General features: G+C 38.3%; 1 protein-coding gene across 1 annotated transcript in view; it reads right to left on the reverse strand.

Annotated features, from left to right (window-relative positions):
* The window catches only part of ANO10 (anoctamin 10), a 238,280-nt gene that overhangs the window by 170,821 nt on the left and 42,398 nt on the right, over positions 1-25,061 (reverse strand). Inside the window, exons 10-11 of the mRNA XM_057705975.1 lie at positions 18,803-18,994; positions 4,032-4,160 (exon numbers count right to left, since the gene is read on the reverse strand). Coding sequence (XP_057561958.1) covers positions 4,032-4,160; positions 18,803-18,994 — 321 coding nt within the window. The remainder of the gene's footprint in view (positions 1-4,031; positions 4,161-18,802; positions 18,995-25,061) is intronic.

Here is a 25,061-nt window from a genome sequence, read left to right on the forward strand (position 1 = left end):
GAAACTTTAAAAAACTCAGTGGTTGGGCTCAACGTGGAAGTAGAGTGGCAATGACAAGAGGAAAGAATCAGTGAACTTGAGGAATATCAACAGAATTCACCCAAACTGAACCCAGAGAGAAAACAGACTGAAAAAAAAAAAAAAAAAAAGGCTAAATGGACCTGAGGGATTGTGGGAAAATACAAAAGGTCATCATTCAGATCCTCAGAACCCCACATGGAGAGAAGAAAGAAAGAAAAGAAAGAAGAAAGAAAGTATCTGCAGAAATAATAGCTGAAATTTCTCTAAATAAATAAATCCACACCAAGACCCAACCTAATTAAACTTTTGAAAACTAAAAATAAGAAAAAAACCTTGAAAGCAGCCAGAAAAAAAGGACACAGTACCTATAGAAGACCACCAGTTTGAATGAAAGCAGATTTCTTATCTAAAACCTTGGAGAAAGAAGTGCCAAAGTATTTTTCAAGTGCTGAAAGAAAAGAATTGTAATCCACAGATTCTGTATCTTGTGAAACTACCCTCCAAGAATGAAAGAGGGAAAAAAAGTTATCAGGTAAAGAAACTAAGAGACTGTGTCACTAGCAGACGAAAGGAATCAGCTAAAGAAGTTCAAACAGAAAGGTTATTGTATTAGTTTTCTAGGGCTGCCGTGACAAAGCATCATGAACTGGGTGGTTTAAAACAAAGGAAATTTACTGTCTCACAATCTGGAGACAAGAAGTCATGGCTTCAGAAGGCCCTGCTTCCCCTAAAAGCTGTAGGCCGAACCCTTCCTTGGTGCTGCCTGGGTTCTGGTGATTGATGGCAATCCTTGGGGTTCCTTGGTTTGCAGCTAAAGCACTTCAGTCTCTGGTCTCTCTCATCACGGGGCACTCTCCCCTGCGTTTCTGTGTCTCTTCTTTCCTTGTAAGGACAACAGTCACACTGGATAAGGTAATCTACTCTACTCCACTCCATATGACCTCATTGTAACTAATTACAGCTGCAACAACTCCATTTCCAAATCAGGCCACATATGGAGGTCCTAGGGGTCTGGACTTCAACAGATCTTTTGGAGAGACACAATTCACTCTGCGACAAATTCCAAAAGAAAAGTTTATGGACTTCCCAAGTGGCACAGTGGTTAAGAATCCGCCTGCAAATACAGGGGACACGGGTTCAATCCCTGGTCTGGGAAGATCCCATATGCCGTGGAGCAACAAAGCCCGTGAGCCACAACTACTGAGCTTGCACTCTAGAGCCCATATGCCACATCTACTGAGCCCGTGTGCCACAACTACTGAAGCTCATGCGCCTAGAACCCATTCTCCGCAACAAAAGAAGGCACTCCAATGAGAAGCCTGCGCACTGCAAAGAAGTAGCCCCTGCTCACCACAACAAGAGAAAGACTGCACGCAGGAACAAAGACCCAATGCAGCCAATAAATAAATTAATAAATTAAAGAAAAGAAAAGAAAAAGAAAAAGTTTACATACTGTATGTTTCCATTCATATAACATTCTCAAAATGACAAAAGTATAGAGATGGTTCATGGCTGTCAATGGTTAGAGACGGTGGGTTGAGGGGCAGGTGAGACTATACAGGGGTAGCAGGAGGGAGAACTTTGTGGTGATGGAGATGTATCTTGATTATGAGGGTGGTTAAATGAATCTATACATGTGATAAAATGACAACTACACACACACTGTGCCAATGTCAAGTTCTTGGTTTTGAAATCATGTCACAGTTACGTAAGATGTAACCACAGGGGCGAACTGGGTGAAGGGTGCATGGGACCTCTGTACTATCTAATTTCCTTTGAATCATAATTATTTCAAAATAAAAAGCTTAAAAACATAATAAAGTAAAAATTAAAGTCACAATTATAGGCTAACAAATTTTCCGTAAAAAATCTAAGGTTTTTCCTCACAAGATTTTTAAATAGAGGCTTATTTCTGTTGTACTCTAAGGAACTAGTTTAGATAATGACAGTAAAACAGTTGTTTTAAAACTATACGAAGAGACTAAAAATGTAAGAGGAGGCATAAGGGTTAGAACCTCAGGACAACAACAAAGTACCCATTAAAACTTGCAGATTAAGTGAATCCGTGAGGATTAGACTAGCAAAACCAGCCTGCAACACTTGAGGTTAGCCATCTGCAGGACACTCTCGTAGGCCAGGAAATCTCCCTCATTAATTAAGAAGAACCAGGCTGTGGATATCTGATTAAGAGATCACCAATACAGAAAAAAAATAAAAACCAAAAACAAAAAAAAACAAAAACAACCCAGTGGTCTAATTAATGGGAATACACAGGAAGACTGGGCCAGTCAGAAGACTACACTAAAGGCAAAATCAAGAAGTGGGCAGCACTGAAATCAACCAGCATTGCTCAGAGGATGGTGATGGACACCAAGATCTGGCTCATGAAAGAGCTCTGCTCTGTTTGAGCAAAGGGATGGTTTTCAGGTTTTCTGAATCTCTCAAGAGTATTACACTCCTCTTTCTCTACTTCTAAATTTACCAAGAAATCTTCTAGGAAGCAATTCCACTTCTACTTTAATGCCGACTGTTATAAGCATCAGAAGAGTCTCCTTATGGTAAATTAACTACCTGGTATTCTGGTCAGTCCCTTGTGAATCTCATGATTTTTAAGTGTAAGTCAGCCCCAAAGCCTAATTAGCTCTGGATGGTGCTGGAAAGACAACTTCTGAGATCTGCAAAGTTAAGGGCCGTATCTTAAATATTTATTTATTCATTCATTCATTCATGTTTGGCTGTGTTGAGTCTTAGTTGCAGCACACGGGATCTTTCATTGTGGCACGCGGGCTCAGTAGTTGCGGTGCACAGGCTTAGATGTCCGAGGGCATGTGGTATCCTAGTTCCCCGACCAGGGATCAAATCCACATCCCCTGCACTGGAAGGTGGATTCTCAACCACTGGACCACCAGGGAAGTCTCAAGGGCCATACCGTAAATCAACAAGATGCACTGTGAGCCTGGCCAGCTGGCCATCCGCTAAGGTATCTCTGTTTTGTTCTCTTACTGCCACAGGTAATAAATTGCCTTGCAAATAGCTCTCCAAAATCCTGTTCAACTCACAAAATTCAAAACAGACCTACTTTTATCTGCAAAGCCATTCTCTTTCCCTTCCTGGTTGCTGCTGTCTAAAATCATTCTCCAAAATGCATGCTCTACATATAGCTTCGATCATGAACACAGACTCCTATCAAATACACTAAAAGAGCAAATAGATCAAAGCAGAATATATTTCTTTAGCCCCTATTAGAAATGTACAAGTTCACAATTTCATTTCTTATGATCAGCCCGAAGTCCTGAATAACTGCTCTATGATCCTACTAAATTCTGCTTTGAAAATTTTCCACAACTGTTATATTTTTTTAGTATCTAAAAATGAAAGGTCACAATATTCCTGACAACTATAATCACTAGCAACAAGAAAATTCCTGCAAATTCTTCCATTTGCAATTGGCTAGTGCTTAATTTTCAAGATGTTACGGTAATCTGTATTCAGAAACATGATAAACAAGACAAATACCTAAAAAGTACACAGACAGCCTACTTATACTTGGTATGTGAAATTATGAGTCTTCCTACACATTACATTTTGTAGTTTTAGAGTGCTTTACAATGAATCCCACACCTGTTGCAAATGAGACAAGTCATGATCGAAAAGTATTTCTCAGGATTTGCTTTAGAAAGTGGAAGTGACAGATTCCCTCAAACAGACTAAAAAAACATTAAATCTACAGAATTCTATTTCAAATAGGATTTATCTCCACAACGCTAGACAGGCCAGCACAATGGCTAGAAAAGTCACTGTCCTGTTTGCACCACAGTGACTTTTTTGTACATAGGCAATAACCAGGAATGGACAGCCTGTGTTCTCATCACCTGAACTGCTTTGCTTTCTCACCAATAAATGAATATTGCTAACCTGCCCATCACTGACAGCCAGGGACATCACTGCCTTAGAATAACACAGGCTTCTGATGTAGAGACTATTTAAAATAGGTTTAAATGCTCACTTACCTCCACTGCTACTACGATCAAAATGAGGTCCGCTTTTGACTCTGGAAAGAGTGCATTCACTTGTGGTGACATTCCAATCAGAGCACAGTTAGTGACCACGGATATAACACTCATTGTTTCAAAAGCCAACTGAAAGAAAAAAAAATATGAAATTAAAAACCACAATGACTGCGTCCATATTTCTTCATCCCTTTTTCATATTATCCAAAGTTAAGGAAAAAGTCTTTCCTTAGTTCTAAATATTCCAAGGACATGTAAAACTTTTTCTCTGTAATGCCATCATTTTCTTTAGCTCAAAGAAGCCATACTGTTAGAAGGTATTTCAGATACTTTTGGCTTGAATATCCTAAACACTACGTTCTATCTTCCCAAATGGAGGTGGCCAGAGACCTGAACTTGGAACACATCCAAGAAAAATACACTATTAAAGTTACTTGACTCTACACATATCTAAAGGGAATATAAAGTAGGGCCACCAGAGAGAAAGTTTCACATTCAAAAACAGGTATGATTTCAAATAGAATTCATTTTGTAAAACTGTGCTTCTACTTTGACACACCATATACCACATCTGGTTCAGCCATACCCAAGGCACCAGTTATAATGATCCCTTTCCAGCGGCATTTACCAAGTCACCTGTAGAACTTTAGGAAAATACAGATGCCAGGCCCCACTGAGGCCTACTAAGGAGACTGATCCAGGGTCCCATGAAGGGGACTGGTGCATATTACTGAGTTTGGACTGTGGAAACGTTGTGACCATTGTTCTTTCTTCTTTTTTCTTTTCCTTTCTTTCTTTCTTTCCTTCTTACTTTCTGTAGCACTTGTTGATCACTACTTAGTTAACCATGTCTAATTCTAAGAAATATAATCATTATTAGAAATATAAAAGCAAAACAAAATGACTGAATCCAAACTTAATACAATCTTATGCCATGAAGAATATCTACCATCTTATAAAATTTTAGAAATCCTTGTGTAATCTTATTTTTCCAGTTTAGTTTACAACACATCTACTCAGGACTTTATCTTAAAATAGCTTCAAATGTCTGTCTATCTATCTATCTATCTATCTATTTATTTATTATAAATTAGTTCAAAAATAAAATGTTATCAGTGTATAGGGAAGAGTCTCCTTGTCCCCTTTCTGCCCTTTGTCACCTCCTGTTCTCCCCATAAGATAATCACTATTATTCTTTATGTATCTTTCCAGATACTTTGTATGCAAATAAATATGAGCAAACTCGAACATATACTTTCTCTCTTATCAGCATAATACACATTGTCAGGCCCCTTGCTTCTGTCACTTAAAATGTCTTGGAGGATATATTGTGTTAGTACTCAAAGATCTCCCTCTTTCTTAAGTCACAACTGCTTAAGTATTTCATTGCAAGAATGTACGAAGGTTTATTTAACCATTGCCTTATTAGTTGCTATTACAAACAATGCTACAATTAGTAACCTTGCAAACACATCATTTAAGAAGTGCAGAAGTAGGATAAGTTCTTGAAAGTGGACTAGTTGAGTCAAAAGTGCCACTGCATTCATAATTTTGATAGATAATACCAAGCTGAATGCCCCAGGGCTGACCTGTTCACCTTCCCATCAGCAGCACATGACAGTGTCTGGCTTCCTGCACTTTTAATACATTTCTAAGTAAGCTTTTGGATTTTTAAATATCACCTATATTGAGTTATAATTTACATATAATAAATTGTCCTCATCTATCGTATACACTTCGTTAAGTTTTGATGGGGTATTTACCTGTGAAATCACCGCCACAAATAGGATATTTTCATTTTCCCCAAAAGATTATGATGCTTTCCAATTCATCCCTCTCTTTATACATGGCCCGAAGCAAACACTGATCGGTTTTTTGTCACTATATATTAGTTTGATTTTCCAGAATTTTACACACTTAGAATCTTACGTATATATGCTTTTGTCTGCTTCTTTCACTCAGCATACTGATTTATTTTTTTTGGAGTACAGTTGCTTTAAATGTTGTGTTAGTTTCTACTGTATAGCAAAGTGAATCAGCTATAGGTATACATGTATCTCCCCTTTTGTGGATTTCCTTCCTATTTAGGTCACCACAGAGCACTGAGTAGAGTTCCCTGTGCTATACAGTAGGTTTTCACTAATTATCTATTTTATACATAGTATCAATAGAGTATGTTAATCCCAACCTCCCAATTCATCCCACACCCCACCCCCTTTCCGTTGCCCCCTTGGTATCCATATATTTGTTCTCTACATCTGTGTCTCTGTTTCTGCTTTGTAAATAAGATTGTCTATAGCAATTTTTTTCAGATTCCACATATATACATTAATGTACAATATTTGTCCTTCTCTATCTGACTTACTTCACTCTGTATGACCATCTCTAGGTCCATCCACATTTCTACAAATGATCCAATTTCATTCCTTTTTGTGGCTGAGTAATATTCCACTGTATATGTGTACTGCATCTTCTTTATCCATTCCTCTGTTGATGGACACTTAGGTTGTTTCCATGTCCTGGCTATTGTAAACAGTGCTGCGATAAATACTGGGGTGCATGTGTCTTTTTGAATTATGGTGTTCTCTGGGTATATGCCCAGCGGTAGGATTGCTGAGTCACATGGTAGTTCTATTTTTAGTTTTTTAAGGAACCTCCATACTGTTCTCCATAGTAGCTGTATCAATTCACATTCCCATCAACAGTGTAAGAGGGTTCCTTTTTCTCCACACCGTCTCCAGCATTTATTGTCTGTAGATTTTGTGATGATGGCCATTCTGACTTGGTGTGAGGTGATACCTCATTGTAGTTTTTATTTGCATTTCTCTAATAATTAGTGACATTGAGCATCTTTTCATGTGTTTGTTGGCCATCTCTATGTCTTCTTTAGAGAAATATCAATTTAGGTCTTCTGCCCATTTTTTGATTGGGTTGTTTTTTTTGATATTGAGCTGCACGAGCTGTTTGTATATTTTAGAGACTAATTCATTGTCAGTTGCTTCACTTGCAAATATTTTCTCCCACTCTGAGTTTTACAGTGTCTGGCCTTAGATTCTGGTCTTTAATCCATTTGAGTTTATTTTTGTATATGGTGTTAGGGAGTGTTTGAATTTCATTCTTTTACATGTAGCTGTGCAGTTTTCCCAGCACCACTTATTGAAGAGGCTTTTTCTCCATTGTATATTCTGGCCTCCTTTGTCACAGATTAGGTGACCATAGGTGTGTGGCTTTATCTCTGGGCTTTCTATCCTGTTCCATTGATCTATATATTTCTGTTTTTGTGCCAGTACCATACTGTCTTGATTACTGTAGCTTTGTACTATAGTCTGAAGTCAAGGAGCTTTATTCTTCCAGCTCTTTTTTTTTTTTTTCCTCAAGATTGCTTTTGCTATTTGAGATCTTTTGTGTTTCCATATAAATTGTAAAATTTTTTGTTCTAGTTCTGTGAAAAATGCCATTGGTAGTTTGACAGAGCTTGCAATGAATCTGTAGACTGCTTTGGGTAGTACAATCAGTTTCACAATACTGATTCTTCCAATACAAGAACATGATATATCTCTCCATCTGTTTGTGTTGTCTTTGATTTCTTTCATCAGTATCTTACAGTTTTCTGCATACAGGTCTTTCAGGTAGATTTATTCCTAGGTTTTATTCTTTTTGTTGCAATGGTAAATGGGATTGTTTCCTTAATTTCTCTTTCTGATCTTCTGTTGTTAATGTATAGGAATGCAAGAGATTTCTGTGTATTAATTTTGTATCCTGAGACTTTACTAAATTCATTGATTAGCTCTAGTAGTTTTCTGGTGGCATCTTTAGGATTTTCTATGTATAGTATCATGTCATCTGCAAACAGTGATAGTTTTACTTCTTCTTTGCCAATTTGGATTCCTTTTCTTTTTCTTTTTCTAATTGCCATGGCTAGGACTTCCAAATCTATGTTGAATAATTGTGGTGAGGATGAGGACCCCTGTCTTATTCCTGATTTTAGAGGAAATGCTTTCAGTTGTTCACCACTGAGAATAATGTCTGCTGTGGGTTTGCCATATATGGCCTTTATTACGTTGAGGTAGGTTCCCACTTTAGGGACAGTTTTTACCATAAATGGGTGTTGAATTTTGTCAAAAGCTTTTTCTGCACCTATTGAGATAATCATATGATTTTTATTCTTCAATTTGTTAATATGGTGTATCACACTGATTGATTTGCATATATTGAAGAATCCTTGATCATGGCATATAATCCTTTTAACGTGTTGTTGGATTCACTTTGCTAGTATTTTGTTGAGGATTTTTTTGTCTATGTTCATCAGTGATGTTGGTCTGTAATTTTCTTTTTCTGTGTGATGGTGGCCTTGTAGAATGAGTTTGGGAGTGTTCCTCCCTTTGTAATTTTTTGGAAGAGTTTGAGAAGAATAGATGTTAGCTATTCTCTAAATGTTTGATAGAATTTGCCTGTGAAGCCATTTGGTTCTGGACTTTTGTCTGTTGGAAGCTTTTTAGTCACAGTTTCAATTTCATTACTTGCAATTGGTCTGTTCATATTTTCTATTTCTTCCTGGTTCAGTCTTGGAAGGTTGTACCGAAGAATTTGCCCATTTCTTCCAGATTGTCCATTTTATTGGCATGTAGTTGCTTGTAGGTGTTGCTCATGACCCTTTGTATTTCTGTGGTGTCAGTTGTAACTTTTTTCATTTCTAATTTTACTGATTTGAGTTCTCCCCCTTTTTTTCTTGATGAGTGTGGCTAAAGGCTTATCAATTTTGTTTATCTTCTCAAAGTACCAGCTTTTAGTTTTATTGATCTTTGCTATCTGTTTTTTTTCATTTCTATTTCATTTATTTCTGCTCTGATCTTTATGATTTCTTTACTTCTCCTAATTTCAGGTTTTGTTAATTCTTCTTTCCCTAATTGCTTTAGGTGTAAGGTTAGGTTCTTTATTTGAAATTTTTCTTGTTTCTTGAGATAGGATTGTATTACTATAAACTTCCTTCTTAGAAGTGCCTTTGCTACATCCCATAGGTTTCAGGTCATCGTTTTCATTGTCATTTGTTTCTAGGTATTTTTTAATTTCCTCTTTGATTTCTTCAATGATCTCCTGGTTATTTAGTAGCATGTTGTTTAGCCTTTACATATCTGTGTTTTTTACAGTTTTCTTCCTGTAACTGATTTTTAATCTCATAGTGTTGTGGTCGGAAAAGATGCTTGATACAATTTCAATTTTCTTAAATTTACTGAGGCTTGATTTATGACCCAAGATGTGAGCTATCCTGGAGAATGATCCATGTGCACTTGAAAAGAAATTGTATTCTGCTGCTTTCGGATGGAATTTCCTATGAATACAAATTAAGTCTATCTGGTCTAATGTGTCATTCAAGGCTTGTGTTTCCTTATTTTCTGTCTGGATGATCTGTCCATTGGTGTAAGTGGGGTGTTAAAGTCCCGTACTAGTATTGTGTTACTGTCAATTTCCCCTTTTATGGCTGTTAGCATGTGCCTTATGTATTGAGGTGCTCCTATGTTGGGTGCCTAAATATTTACAATTGTTATATCTTCTTCTTGGATTGATCCTTTGATCATTATGTAGCGTCTTTCCTTGTCTCTTGTGATGGTCTTTATTTTAAAGTCTATTTTGTCCAATATGAGTATTGCTACTCCAGCTTTCTTTCAATTTCCATTTGCATGGAATATCTTTTTCCATCCCCTCACTTTCAGTCTGTATGTGTCCCTAGGTCTGAAGTGGGTCTCTTGTAGACAGCATACATATGGGTCTTGCTTTTGTATCCGTTCAGCCAGTCTGTATCTTTTGGTTGGAGAATTTAATCCATTTACATTTATGGTAATTATTGATATGTATGTTCCTATTACCATGTTCTTAATTGTTTTTCTGTTTGTTTTTGTACGTCCTTTCCTTCTCTTTTGTTTCCTGCCTAGAGAAGTTCTTTTAGCATTTGTTGCAAAGCAGGTCTGGTGGTGCTGAATTCTCTTAGCTTTTGCTTTCTCCATCAAATCTGAATAAGAGCCTTGCTGGGTAGACTAACCTTGGTTGTAGGTTTTCCCTTTTCATCACTTCAAATATATCATGCTACGCCCTTCAGGCCTGCAGTTTCTGCTGAAAGATCAGCTGCTAACTTTATGGGGATTCCCTTGTATGTTATTTGTTGCTTTTCCCTTGCTGCTTTTAATACTTTTTCTTTGTATTTAATTTTTGTTAGCTTGAATAATATGTGTTTTGGCATGTTTCTCCTTGGGTTTATTCTGCCTGGAACTCTGTGCTTCCTAGACTTGGGTGACTATTTCCTTTGCCATGTTCGGGAAGTTTTCGACTATAATCTCTTCAAATATTTTCTCAGATCCTTCCTCTTTCCCTTCCTCTTCTTAGACCCCTATGATCCGAAGTTGGTGCATTTAATATTCTCCCAGAGATCTCTAAGACTGTCCTCAATTCTTTTCATTCTTTTTTCTTTATTCTGCTCCATGGCAATTATTTCCACCATTCTATCTTCCAGCTCACTTATCCGTCCTCCTGCCTCAGTTATTCTACTATTGATTCCTTCTAGTGTATTATTTCAGTGATTATATTATTCATCACTATTTGTTTGTTTAGTTCTTCTAGGTCTTTGTTAAACGTTTCTTGTATTTTATCCATTCTGTTTCCAAGATTTTGTATCATCTTTACTATCATTACTCTGAATTCTCTTTCTGGTAAATTGCCTATTTCCTCTTCATTTATTTGGTCTTGTGTGATTTTACCTTGCTCCTTCATCTGCAACATATTTCTCTGTCTTCTCATTTTGTCTAACTTACTGTGTCTGAGGTCTCCTTTCCACAGGCTGCAGGGTCATGGTTCTTCTTATTTCTGGTGCCTGCCCCCAGTGGATGAGGTTGGTCCAGTGGTTTGTGTAGGCTTCCTGGTGGGAGGGACTGGTGCCTGCATTCTGGTGGGTGGAGCTGTTTTTTCCCCTTTGATGGGCAGGGCCACGTCAGGTGGTGTGTTTTGGGTGTCTGTGGGCTTAGTATGACTTTAGGCAGCCTATCTGCTGATGGGTGGGTTTGTGGTCCTGTCTTGCTTGTTGTTTGGCATGGGGCATTCAGCACTGGAGCTTGCAGGCAGTTGGGTGGAGCCAGGTCTTGGAGCTGAGATTGAGACCTCTGAGAGAGGTCTCACTGATTAATATTCCCTGGGGCCAGGAATTTTCTGGCATTCCAGTGTCCTGGATTCAGCGCTCCCAGCCCAGAGGCTCAGGCCCGACCCCTATACTGGGAACCAAGACCCCACAAGCTGCACCGCTCAACAAAAAAAGAGGGAAAAAAAAGAAAAAAGAAAAAAAAAAGGGGTGGGGTAGGAAGAAAACAAATGAAAACAGACAAACAAAACCCAAGACAAATACCAAAGACAAAAACAACAATGGGAACAATTAAAAACAAACAAATGAACATACAAAACCCTAGACAAATGGTAAAAGCAAGACCAAAAAACAAAAGAAACCACACACACACATAAAATAAAAAACAAAAATAAAAACAGAAAACGAAAAACAAGAGAACAACCAGACAAACAAAAGAATCCCAAAATGAAATTTAAAAATTAAGAACAAAACAAACAAAAACAAAAAATAAAAGACAAAACAAAAGCAGAATGCAAATTGAGGGAAAAAACAAACAAAATCAAAATAATGACAGGAAAAAATGATTAAAAAAAAAAACCACATAAAAATAAATAGAACAAAGGAAAAAATATAAAAACAAAACAGAAGAAAGGGAAGGAAAAAAACAAGGAAAAAACAATGAACAACAAAAAAGTAACATAGAAATAGAAATAAAGAAAAATTTAAAATATATTAAAATTTTTAAAAAACTAAACAAAAATAAAAGTAAAAGTAAAAACAAATTTAAAAAAACACAACAGAGCAAAACATTAAAAACAGTAATAATTGTATTTTACTGGGGTCTCAGCTGCCAGTGTCCTTGTCCCTACCATGAATCACAGCCAATCTCCACCTCCCCAGGAGGCCCTCCAAAACCTCTAGGTAAGTCTCTAGTCCCCCTCTGGGCACTTGAGGGGCAGCTCAGCCACTGACCTGGCCCAACTCCCATGTGTACTAGTCCCCAAAGTCCATGGCTGCTAGAGCTAGACTGGTTTCAGTTGCGGGAACACCCACTGTCTGTTCATATATTTCAAAGACCCAGGGTTTACCAAGCCAATTGTGGGAATTTAATCTGTGGTTTGTGCAGCTGCACAGGAAAGATTTTTGTTCCTCTTCCTTAGTCATCCCACCCCTGGGGCTCAGCTGTGGTTTTAGCCCCACACCCCTGTGTGTGGGCCACCCATAGGAGTCTGCTCCCATGGCTGCCCTGGAGCACTTGAGTCTGCCCTGGTGAGCACAGGGTGTGGAGGTGGCACAACTGCCTGGGTTGTGGGGGCCTGGTGGTGACAGGTGGGAGAGAAAGCCAGTGGCCATAGGTATGAAAGATCTGGTCCTAGCGGGAGCCTTTCCTAGCCTTTCATTCCTAGGTCAGCCCAAGGGGAGGGGCTTCTCTTAGCACGTGGCAGCAGGCACGAGAAGGTCAGCCCTAGGGGATGGGGGGCACTTTTCTTAGTGCCTGGCAGCAGGCACAAGAAGACCAACCCTGGTGGAGGCTTTTTCTAGTGCCTGGCAGGGCAGGGGGCCAGCACGTGTGGAGAGAGAGGCTGTAATGGTGACCCCACACCCCACACGTCACTCAACAGTGGTGCCTCGCTTCTATGGCAGTCTGAGCCTCCTCCACAAGCATTCTTGGTTGTGGATTACCTCCCTCCTGTCCCCTCAGGCTGTCTCCTCGCAGCCAACCACAGTCCTCCCCCTGGGTTTGCTCTCCATTCCCATGTTCAGCTCTCAGCCCCCATGTGCACCAGCAGACACATGTTCCAGTCTGGGGTACATACGGCTGTGAAATGGACCATCTGTGTAGGCCTCACTCTGTCCTGTCTGCCACAGACTGGCTAGTTCACCCTTCTCCAACAGCCTCAGATGCTCTGCTTTTGTCCCAACAATTTTTCCCGCTGGCAAGGGGGCCTTCCTGCATGCAGGAAACTCTCCTCTGCTTCAGCTCCACCCCACCCCACCCCCCGCCACCCAACTGCATAGATCCCATGCCGCTTCCTCTCTTCTTTTTCCCTTCTTTCTTTCATTCTACCTGGTAATGCAGGGATCTTTCTCATCTCTTCCAGTGTCCAAGGTCTTCTGCTAGTGTTCAGCCAGTGTTCTGAGAATTATTCCATTTGTAGATGTATTCTTGATGCATCTGTGGAGAGAGATGTACTCCACATCCTCCTACTCCTCCGCCATCTTGGTTTAGCAGCATACTGATTTTGAAATTGTATGTTATCAGTAATTTATTCCTTTTTTACTGCTGAGTAGTATTCCCTTTTATGAATATACAATAACTATTTTTTTTACCAATTTACCTATTGACAGAAAGTTGGGTTGTTTCCAGTTTCAGACTATTGTGAGTAAAGTTAGTATGGACACTCCTGTGCAGTCTTTCTATGGACATATTCTTTCATATCCCCTGGATTTCTAAGAGTAGAAGTGCTGGGTGGCAAGGTAGATGTTGAACTTTTCACAAACTGCAATCTAGTTTTGCAAAGAGACCAATATAGTACATCCTTGTCAGCAATGTATGAGAGTTCCAGTTACTACACATCATTGCCAACACTTGGCATCATCAGTCTTCTTCATTTTAAAACACATATACAGTGCTATTGCATTGTGGTTTTCATGTGCATTTCCCTGGTAGATAATTCTAAAACTTTTCATGAGCTCATAGGCCACTTGCATATACTCTTTGGTGAAGCATTTCTTCAAATCCTTTGTCCATGTTTTCATTTAATTGTCTTATTATTGAGTTGTAGGAGTCCTTCATATAATCTGAATAGTAGTTCTTTGGCAGACACACGTATCGTGAACATTTCTCCCATTCTGTGTCTTACTGTTTTTCCTCTTAACTATTGAAGAGCAAACTTCCTCCCTCCCCTAACTTTGGAGACTTAATTATCCCAATACTATTAGTGGATAGTCAATGATTTTATCCACTGAATTGAGATTTCACCTATATCACATACTGAATTTCTGGACTTTAAAAAATATGTATTTATTTATTTTTGGCTGTGTTGGGTCTTTGTTGAGGCATGCGGGATCTTTCGTTGTGGCGTGCAGGCTCTTTGTTACAAAACAGGGGCTTCCCTCTAGTTGTGGCGTGCTGATTTTCTCTTCTCTAGTTGTGGCACACAGGCTCCAGGGCACGTGGGCTCTGTAGTTCATGGCACACGGGCTCTCTAGTTGAGACATACAAGCTCTGTAGTTGTGGCATGTGGGCTTAGTTGCCCCATGGCACGTGGGATCTTAGTAAACTTCCACTGGGATAGTGCTACATCTACAAGCTAATTTGTAGGCTAATTAATTTGTAAACTAAAGGAGAACTGATATATTTAGACTCAGTTTTAAACAGAACTGAGTCCTCCTATATTAGTTAGCTATTGCTGTGTAACAAATCATCCCAAACTCTCTGGCTTAAAACAACCATTTATATAGCTCATGATTCTGCAGGTGTACAATTTAGGCTGTGCTCACCTATGCAATTTTTCTGGTCTAGCTGACCTTGACTGGGCTTGCTCATGTACCTGTGGTTAGCTAGTGGGTAAACTAGAGACATCACTGGCCTTACTATGCTAGTTAGAATCCCTAGTACTATATTGAATAAGAGTAGTGACAGTGGACATCCTTGCATTGTTTCTGATTCTAAAAAGAAAGCATTAAATTTTTCACCAAGTATGATGTTAGCTTTAAGTTTTTTTTAAATAGATGTTCCTTATCAAGTTGAAGTAATATCCCTCTATTCCTATTTTTCTGAGAGTTTTAAAAATGAATGTTAGATTTTGCCAAATGCCTTATATGTATTGATTGATATCATCATGCAATCTTTCTCCTTTGGATTATTAATATGGTGGATTACATTGGTTGATTTTGAATATTACACTAGGCCTGCATCCCTGGACTAAATCCCACTTGTCATGGTGTATAATTATTTTCATATACTGCTAAATTCTATTTGTTAATATTTTGTTAAGCTGTTTTGGGTATTTATTCACAACAGACATTAGTTTATCATTTTCTTCTTTTATACTCTGTCTTGTTTTGGTACCACACTGATACTAACTGCATAAAGTGAACTGGAAAATATTCCCTCCTCCTCTGTTTTCTGGAAGAAATTGTGTAAAATTGGTGTTAATTCTTCTTTAAATGTTAGAATGTGCCAGTAAAACCATTTGGACCAGGATAATTCTTTTTTGGGAATTTTAAGTCGCACATTCAATTTTCTTATAGTTGCAGGGATACCCGAATTATCTACTTCATATTGGGTGAGTTGTGGTGGTTCATATTGTTGGAGGAATGGGTCCATTTCATCCAAGTTGTCAAAATTATGTATGCAGAGTTGTTCATAATATTCTCTTATTATCCTTTTGAAGTCTGCAGGGTCTGTAGTGGTACCTGCCATTTCATTTTTATACTGATTATTTGTCTCATCTTTTTTATTAATCTTGTTAGAGGTTTGTCAATTGTATTGATCTTTTCAAAGGATCAATTGTTTGTTTCATTGATCTTCTATATTATTTTCCTGTTTTCAGTTTCATTCATTTGTATTCTTATCATTATTATTTCCTTCTTTCTGCTTCTTCTGCATTTATTTTGTTCTTTGTTTCTAGTTTCTTCAGTAGGAGCTTAGATGACTGATTTGAGGCTTCCTCTTTTCCAGTATATGCATTTAGTGCTGCAAATTTCCCCGCCAGCACTGCTTTAGTTGTATCCCCAAAAGTTTGATATGCTGTATTCTCATTTTCAATCAGTTCTATGTATCTTTTGACTTCATGTCACACTTTCTCTTTGACTGAAGATTATTTACAAATGTGCTGTTTAGCTTTCAAGTGTTCGGAGATTTGCCTGTCATCTTTCTGTGACTGATTTCTAGTTTGGTTCCATTGTGGTCAGAAAGCATATTGTGTATAATTTCAATTCTTAAAAACTTTGAAGTTTGCTTTATGTCCCAGGGGGTGATCCATATTGTTGCATGTTCTGTAAACTCTTGAAAAGAAAGTACATTCTACTGTTGTTGAGTAGAATGCTCTATAACATGGATTAGATTCTGTTATTTGATGGTGTTGTTGAATTCTTCTACAAACTTGAGGATTTTTTATCCAGTGTTCTGCCAATTGTTGAGAAAGAGGTGTTGAAGTCTCCAACTATAATTGTGGACTTCTCTAGTTCTCCTTTTAATTCTATATTTTTAGTTCACATATTTTACAGCTTCGTTGTTTGCTGAATATACATGAAGATTTCCATGTCATCTTGATAATATGACCCTTTTATCATCATAGAATGCTCCTTTCTATGTTCCTTTCTGGTCATTTTCTTTGCCCAGAAGTCTACTCTATATGATATTAATATAACCACTCCTCCTTCCTTTCAATTAATTTTTCCACATATATTTTTTCTATCCTTTTACTTTCCACCTGCTTATCTCATGTTTAAATTGAGTTTCTTGTAGATGGCATATAGTTGAGTTATGCATTTTAATACATTATGCCAATCTTTGTCTTTGATTGATGTCTTTTGTAATCAAAATATTGACTTAAGTCTGCCATTTCTTCATTTTCTGTTTTTTAATTTCTCTGCTTTCCTTTTTCTTGTCTAACTGTAGTTTACCTCAACATTTTTTTGTACTACATTTTGATTTAACTACTTTTTGAGTGTATCTTTTAAATAATATAGCTTTTTAGAGGTTGCTCTATATATACACATACACACACATATATATATTATTTTGTAAGTGTGCATATATATATGTATATATTTAGTCTACTTGTATCATTTAGATTTAGTGAAGTACAGAAATCTTACCTCCCTTTATCAGTCCCCATTTATAATACAATTATCTTAATATTTTCTCTGCATATACTTAGAACCATTAAATAGTGTTGTATTTTTTTGTTTCAACTGTCAAACACAACTTCAAAGACTTAGGAGGAGAAGGAAAATGTATTGTTCTTACTTGTGTTTTTATTTACCATGTTTTTGCTTCCTAACATTTCCAGATTTCTCTCTTCATCATTTCCTCAGCTTACAGATCTTTTAGCCATTCTTTCAGGATAGGTCTGTTAGCAAAAAATTCTCTTAACTTTTCTTTCATTTGAGAATGTCTTGATTTCCCCTTCATTCCCAAAGTATCTTTTCTCTGAATAAAGGATTCTGTATTGACAATACTTTTAAGACCCTGGAAAACACTGTGCCACTTTCTCCTGGCCTCCATGAGAAACTAGCTGTCATTCTAATAGTTTTTCTCCTATAGGTAAGATGTCATTTCTCTCTTAGTGCTTTCAAGATTCTTTGTCTTTAGTTTTCAGATGTTTAATTATGATGTGTTTTGGCAATAACTTCTTTCTTTGGGGTTCACTTGGCTTCCTGAACCTATAGTTTTCGGTCTCTTGCCAAATTCGAAAAGTTTTGGCCATTATTACTTCAAGTGCCTTTTCAGTCCTTCCTTCCTCCCCCTTTCCTTCTGGGATTCCCAAAACAGAAATGTTAGATTTTGTTGTTGTTGTTGTTGCAGTCACACAGGTCTCTGAGGCTATATTACTTCTTCAGTCTATTTTCTCTCTGTTGTTCAGATCAGGTAATTTCTATTGTTCTGTTTTCCAGTTTCTGCTTCTTTTCTTTATCCATTCCATTCTGCTACTGCACCCATTTACTGACCTTTTTATTATACTTTCAACTTCTAAAATGTCCATTTGTTTCTTTTTTATATCTATTTCTTTGCTGAGACATTCTAATTCTTTCTATTTTTTCATCTGTTTTAGGTGTGTTTGTAATTACTTGTTGAAGCATTTTTACTGTGGTTGCTTTAAAATCTTTGTTTAGTATTTCCAACGATTGTGTCATCTTGGTGGTGGTATCTGCTGATTGCCTTTTTTTCATTCAGTTTGGTATCATCTTGGTTCTTGACATAATGGGTAATTTTTTAATAAAAACCTTGATACTTTAGGTATTATAACACTCTAGATTTTATATAACCTTTTGTTTTAGTTGGTTCCTCTGATACCACTCCAGCAGGGGAAGAGGGGACAATATCTTGTCACTAGCAGGTAGAGGCAGAAGTCCAGGTCCTCTGCTTGGCCACCAATGACACTCAAGTTGGGGAGTGGGGCCAGAGTTCTGGCTTCCCACTAGACTACCACTGATACCTGCTTTGCTGGATGGGTCCAAGTGCCTTCTTTGCACACTCACATGACCTCTTGAGTGGTAGTAAAAGTCCTGCCTCTCCACTGGGCTTTCTCTGAGACTACCCGAGCAGGGACCTGAAAGGGAATCTCATTACTGCCAGGTAGGAGAGGAAGTGGAAGTCCAGGCTCCCCATGTGTCCTCCACTGACACTGCAGCGGGGAGGGCCTCATTATTACCCAGTGGGCAAGGGACAGCTGACTACTCTCCAGGAAAATTGTCAAAGTTTCACATCTGAAAGGAGTTGTGGTGATTATAGCTTATGCCCACCCCCAATTTTAAAAACAAGAAAAGCAAGACCCAGAGAAGTTAATGACCATCTGAAGTTGCACAGCTAGTTTGTGGCACAGCAAGTATAAAATCCAGTTTTCCCAAATCTCTCCATAGAGCTTTTTTTTTTAATCCTAGTGCCTCATTTTGTTATTTTTTTTAAAGAAATAATTTTCTCTCATATAATTACCTGCCACACACCAATACTGGCTGAAGGTTCTGAGAACGGGCGTTTGAGGACCCTGCACATTTTTAAGGCATCTGAATTAACTTCGGTGAGATTATTTAGCACAGCGAAGGCAGCTGCCAGTGGGTAAACACAAGAGAAAAGGCTCACATAACCAAACTGAAGGAATAACTCCAAGTAATCATCGAAGGTGCCCTGAAAATGTAAACAAGAAAACAGGCATTGTTTTAGTATCACTTAATAAGAAAAGTCTTTTGCAATACTATTCGAGGCATGAGCGTCTAACCAAAAAAAAATCTGACTTTCTCCCAACTCCTTCTTCTCAACAACAGAATTTACTTAAATTCAAAGATAACTTTATATTAAAGTGCCTGAATAAAGAATAAAAAAAGATTTAGCTGCTCATATCATGTCAAATCATTGAATTATTACATTTTTTTCCCTAAGGTAAATAAGAGCAAAGCTAAAGAAGCTTGCCCCTAACCAAATAAAAAGAAATGATCCAGTATCATTATTAGAAATCTTACATGATGGTGCCTTCACATCATGGGTACCCCAGAGTCTCAGCCCCTGACCTTCCATTAAAAAAATGATGGTGGTGATGCCAGTGAAAATGGCACAGTAAGAACCTCCAGGGGTTTGCCCCTCCATAAAAGCAAACAATAACAACAAATGACAAAATCTGTCAAAATCAACATTTTCAGTACTCTGGAAATTAACTTAAGGCTTGCAGCAATCGGGGCAGCATTTAGTCAAGAGTAACAGCTCAATCTTGTGGCATTTTAACTTACTCTAGTTTCACATCTGGCTCCCCAGTTCTGCAGCAGCCTCGAAAAATAACAGCATGCATTCCCGTGCCAGAGGAGGAGAGTGGGGCCACAGATCTCTGAAAGCCTCATCCCCAAAGGGAAATCATTATCTGACCTGGCTCTAGAAGATCCCACTCAAGAGGCTTGTCTCTATTTAACCTCACAGAGTCTTCCTGGTGCTGAAGGCTTCTCCCCCAGGGATGTTAATTAAACGTTTTAACATCAGTCTGCCTAAGGTTATGGGCAGCAGCTGGGGCAAACAACAGACTAGCCAGGAGCCTAAAAGAAACAGCTGAAGAATGAGATATGCATGAGGGTTTGCAAAGCTCTGACATTTTACTGGGAATGGAGAAGATTAGGCGCTTGCAGAGGATCACACATAAACTCAGGGAAGATCTGAGAAAGGTCTAAGATCTCACCTTTGACCAACCTTGAGGCTTTGCACAAGCAGAAGGTGAATGCTAAGGCAGAATTTTATATTTCCTGGCTTAGTGTCAAAGGCAGGCCCTAACACAACAACAAAGGCCTAACCGACATCTATAAACACTCAATACAACAGCAGAACACTCATTCTTCTCAAGGGTACATGGAACATTTTTCAGGATAGATATGTTAGGCCATGAAACACTTCTCAACAAATCTATAAGGCTTAAAAATCATACAAAGGGTCAACTACACGTTGGAACTTGCCATCTGCCTGTACAAGAATTAAATCACTTTGTGTTGCTGTGGCTACTGACCTTCCACATCCCCTGAAGGGAATTCAGGGTGGAGACCAGGAATGAGGCCCTCTGTGCTTTGGAGGATGGGTGGAACAGGTCTTCAGATAGTTAGATGTTTTCAGAAGCTGATTTTATGAGCCCAACCCTTGCATCGCCTCATATCTAGGAAAGCACTAAAGCCCTACATGGTGATGTCTACTCCTCGTGATTAGCAGAAACCCCCCACAAAAAAAATGTGTTTGATTGCATGTACTCCCCCTTTACCAAGAATACATATATACTAATCTTCCCCCTGCCTCTCTGGAACAGTTTCTCAGAGCTATCTGGGATGCTGTCTCCAGGGTTGCAGTCCTAATTTTGCCCCAAATAAACTCAACTCGCAACTCTCACATTGTGCATTTTTTTTAGGTTGACAAAAGTATCTTCTCTGACCACAATGGAATAAAGCTGGAAATCAATAACAAAAGGAAATTTCGGAAATTCACATACTATATGAACACTGAGCAACATACTCCTAAAAAAACCAACAAGTTAAAGAAGAAATCACAAGAAAAATTAGTAAATACCTTGAGGTGAATGAAACATGCCAAAACTTATGAGATACAGTGAAAGCAGTGCTCACAGGGAAATTTATGGCTGTAAATGCCTTTGTTAAAAAAGAAGAAAAATCTTTAAAAAACTGAAATTTTCATCTTAAGAAACTAGAAAAACAAGTAAACTAAACCTAAAGCAAGCAGAAGGAAATAAATAAAGATTAAAGTGGAATAAATAAAATAGAGAATAGAAAAACAACAAAGAAGAGCAATGAAACCAAAAGTCAGTTTTTTGAAATGATCAACAAAAAAGGCAAACCATTACCTAGACTGAGCCAGAAGAAAAGAAAGACTCAAATTATTAAAATCGGGAATGAAAGAGGGGGCATTATTACTGACCTTTAGGGTCAGTAAGGGGAAGAGGAAGAGCTACAAGGAAATACTATTAACAATTTGAGACAGGAAGGAAGGGGGCAGGGCACAACCATTAGAAGAATGGCACAACCATTAAGAAGAGGATACCAGAAAAACCGGTTAGAACCTACAAGGCCCAAGATGGCAGAAGATCTGACTTCCGGTAGACCCTGAGCCTCATCATGCACTCATTGTAATACATCACAATACACTAAACAACAGGCCCACAGGCGCCATGACAGTTCTGAGGCCAATCATAAAAGGCCAAAAAGTGGGTGGTGGCTCAACTCATAGAAATCCCCACCCCTTCTCCAAGATAGTTAGAACATTCCTCCTACTTGTTAGCCTGTGAAATTATTCAGCCCATAAAAACAAACCACTCCCACACCTAGGGGCTGCTCTCACCTTAAGACAGCCCACACTCTTTCTATGGAGTGTGTATCTCTCTAAATAAGCCTGCTTTCACTTTACTATGGCTTGCTCTTGAATTCATTCCTGTGTGAAGCCAAGGACCCTTACCTGGTAGCCTGTCCCAGGGACTCATTCAAGACCTGGGACATGACAACAAGTATATGCCAAAAATAACATTAAATAACCTTGATGAAATGGATAAATTCTTAGAATAACACAAACTATCAAAAGTGACTCAAGAAGAAACAGAACCTCTAAAAAGGCCTATAACAAGTAAAAAGATTGTTAGCAATCAAAAAGTTTGCACGAAGAAAAACCCAGGTCCAGACAGTTCACTTGTGAATTCTACCAAACACTAGAAGAATTAATACCAATTTTTCAGTCTTCCAAAAGGAACAAGAGGAAGAAACACTTCCCAACTCATTCTATGAAGCCAGCACAACCTTAATACACAAACCAGACAAAAACATCGCAAGAAGACTATAGACCAATACCCCTGAATAAGATACAAAAACCCTCAACAAAATACTAGCAAGCTGGATCCAGCAGCAGAGTAAAATGACTGTGCACTGTAATCAAGTGGGATTTATCCCAGGGCTGTAAGATTGGTTCAACATATAAATATCAATGTAATGCACCACATTGACAGAATAGTTTTATTGGTATACAAGTATGCATGTTTAAGTATATTTAATCACCTCCATAGACACAGGAAAAACAAAGCCCAACACCCTTTCATGATAAAAACACTCAACAAACAACAGAGGAGTAAATCTTCCTGAACTTGGATTAGGCAATGGTTTTCTCAGATATGACAACAAAAGCACAAGTTACAAAAAAAGAGAGAAACTGGACTTCACCAAAATTTAAAACTTTTGTGGGTCAAAGGACACTGTTAAGAAAGTAAAAAGATAACCCACAGAATGGGAAGAAATACTTGCAAATCATATATCTGATAAGACATTTATATTCAGAATATATGAAGAACTCTTGCAACTCAATAACAAAAAAGCAGATAACCCAATTTAAAAATAGGCAAAGAATATGAATATATATTTCTCCAAAGAAGAGAAAGAATGACCAAAAAGCACATGAAAGATGATCAATATATTTAGGAATTAAGAAAATTTAAGTTGAACCCACAATGAAATACTATTTTACACCTACTGGGATAGCTATCATTAAAACAAAAACAAAAACAAACACGTGAGGATGTGACAAAAAATGGGGCCCTCATATGTGGTTGGTTGGAATGTAGAATGGTACCAACTGCTTTTGAAAACGGTCTGGCAGTTCCTTAAAAAGTTAAACACGGAGTTAATATATGACCTAGCATATGGCAACACATGTTTGTATAAAAACTTGTACAAAAATGTTCACAATAGCATTATTCATAATAGTCAAAAAAGTGGAAACAATCTAAATGTCTACCAGCTGATGAGCAGATAAACAAAATGCAGTATATGCATACAGTGGAATATTATTCAACCGAAAAACAGGAATGGAGTGCTGATACATGCTACAGCATGAATAAACCTGGAAAGCATTATGTTCAGTGAAAGAAGCCAGACAAAAAAGGCCACATATTACATGCTTTCATTTATATGAAATGCAGAGAATAGGTAAATGCACAATAACAGACTAGTGTAGATTAGCGGTTGCCAGATGGGGGAGGGTGTTGCTGCCAATGCGTATGGGGGGGGAGGGGTTGGGGGGGGGATGATGACAATGTTCTGGAATTAGATAGTGGTGATGATTGTACCACCTTGTGAATTTACTAAAAAAACCTCTAAATTGTACATTCTAAAATGTTTAATTTTATGGTATGTGAAATATTATCTCAACTTTTTAAAAAGTGAAAAAAAAAAAAAAAAAGCTGTTAGTAGCAAGGAAGCTCCCCAGAACCACCCTACCAGAAGTAGCAGACATATCAAAGAAGTTAAAAAAAAAAAAAGGAGTCCACAGCAGAAAATGGGGAAGCCAGGGAAGCATGAAGAAATCCCTCTGAAACTATATTTAAAAACCTTTCTGATATGTTTTAAAAGGTTTAGTCCAAAGGAAGAAAGAAGTAAAAGTCATTATATACCCTTGATTTGTAGGTGAGAGATATAAACAGTAAGTGGTGAAATTATTTAATGACCTTTAATAACTGGAAAAAGGCACCTGCACTGAAGTAGGATGCCTGGGCACTGGTGACTCTGACTTGTTGCCTGAGTGACATCACCACTCCTCGCCAGGACCCAGCGGCCTGCCGCCCAGATCCCTCCCGAGAGAGGCCTGCTGCTCTCATCCTGACCTGAGAGGGGCTGAGTTGTGCGCTGCATGGCGGAGCAGTCAGTGAGGGAGCCGCACGTGCCCACTCCCCGCATCTCTAGGCGCTCACGTGATCATCCTGGGCACATGGCAATGGCAATTTCAGTTTAAGAAAAATACTCATCGCAATATTCTAAAGCAATATGAGACATGAATATTTTAAATTAATAATTGTAGTAATTATCATTACTGCATCTGAGTCAGTCTTTCACCAAGATATGCATATCAGGCTCAGTAGCTGAGAGCTTTAGTATAAGTCAGGTTCTACTTCTAGTCAGTGTCTTATGTTATATTTTACTAAAATAGCAAATACTCAAACATAATTGCAGAGGACTGGGGGTGGCAGGAAGTGCTTCCTCTAGATGCTCTGGATATCTGGATGAAGTATGAACCCAGGGATTTTGAGTGAGTTTCACTGGCTGTTTGCAAGGCTTGCCAACGAGTAATGCCAAACACGTGCTTTTTGGGAGCTGCCAGGTTGACGCTCAGCTGGGGATTCAGTGGTGAGCAGTTTCTAAACAACTCTGGCTGCATTTGGCTCTAGAAAGAATTTCCTTATGTTGTGTTGCAGCATACAGATGTGGTTTTTAAATATGCCCAGCAATATAGCATCGATTTATTTCTCTGAAGAGTGAAGAAATCAACTGTTGGGAAAGAGTGAAAATCTTAGCAATCAAGCCATTTTTACCATAATTCGATCTTAAGAAATCCTGATAGCCTATGCTCAGCTTTCAAAATTGTGTTTTTTCAGCTCATAAAAATAAAAGGTTGAGCCTCTGCAGAGATGTATATACAGTTTCTCTCAGATGCACCTCTGGGCAGCCTCCAGAAGCCACGCAAAGGTCTTCCAGGACTTTCTGGCATCCAGCACCCAGGGAGCCCCTTCCCTGCACAGCAGTGCAGCCCACATTCTGTGTTCCCATCTCACAAGACTATCAGTACTTTTACACTTCTGAGCACTTGGGGTCAGTGAATTCAGCAAACCAGGGATAGAATCCAACAGCAAGAAGGAAAAAAATGCATTTTTAACAAAGTAAACAATCACATACTAAAAAATACA

This window comes from Hippopotamus amphibius, chromosome 13 (genome assembly GCF_030028045.1).
Source record: "Hippopotamus amphibius kiboko isolate mHipAmp2 chromosome 13, mHipAmp2.hap2, whole genome shotgun sequence".
Classification (NCBI taxonomy): domain Eukaryota; kingdom Metazoa; phylum Chordata; class Mammalia; order Artiodactyla; family Hippopotamidae; genus Hippopotamus; species Hippopotamus amphibius.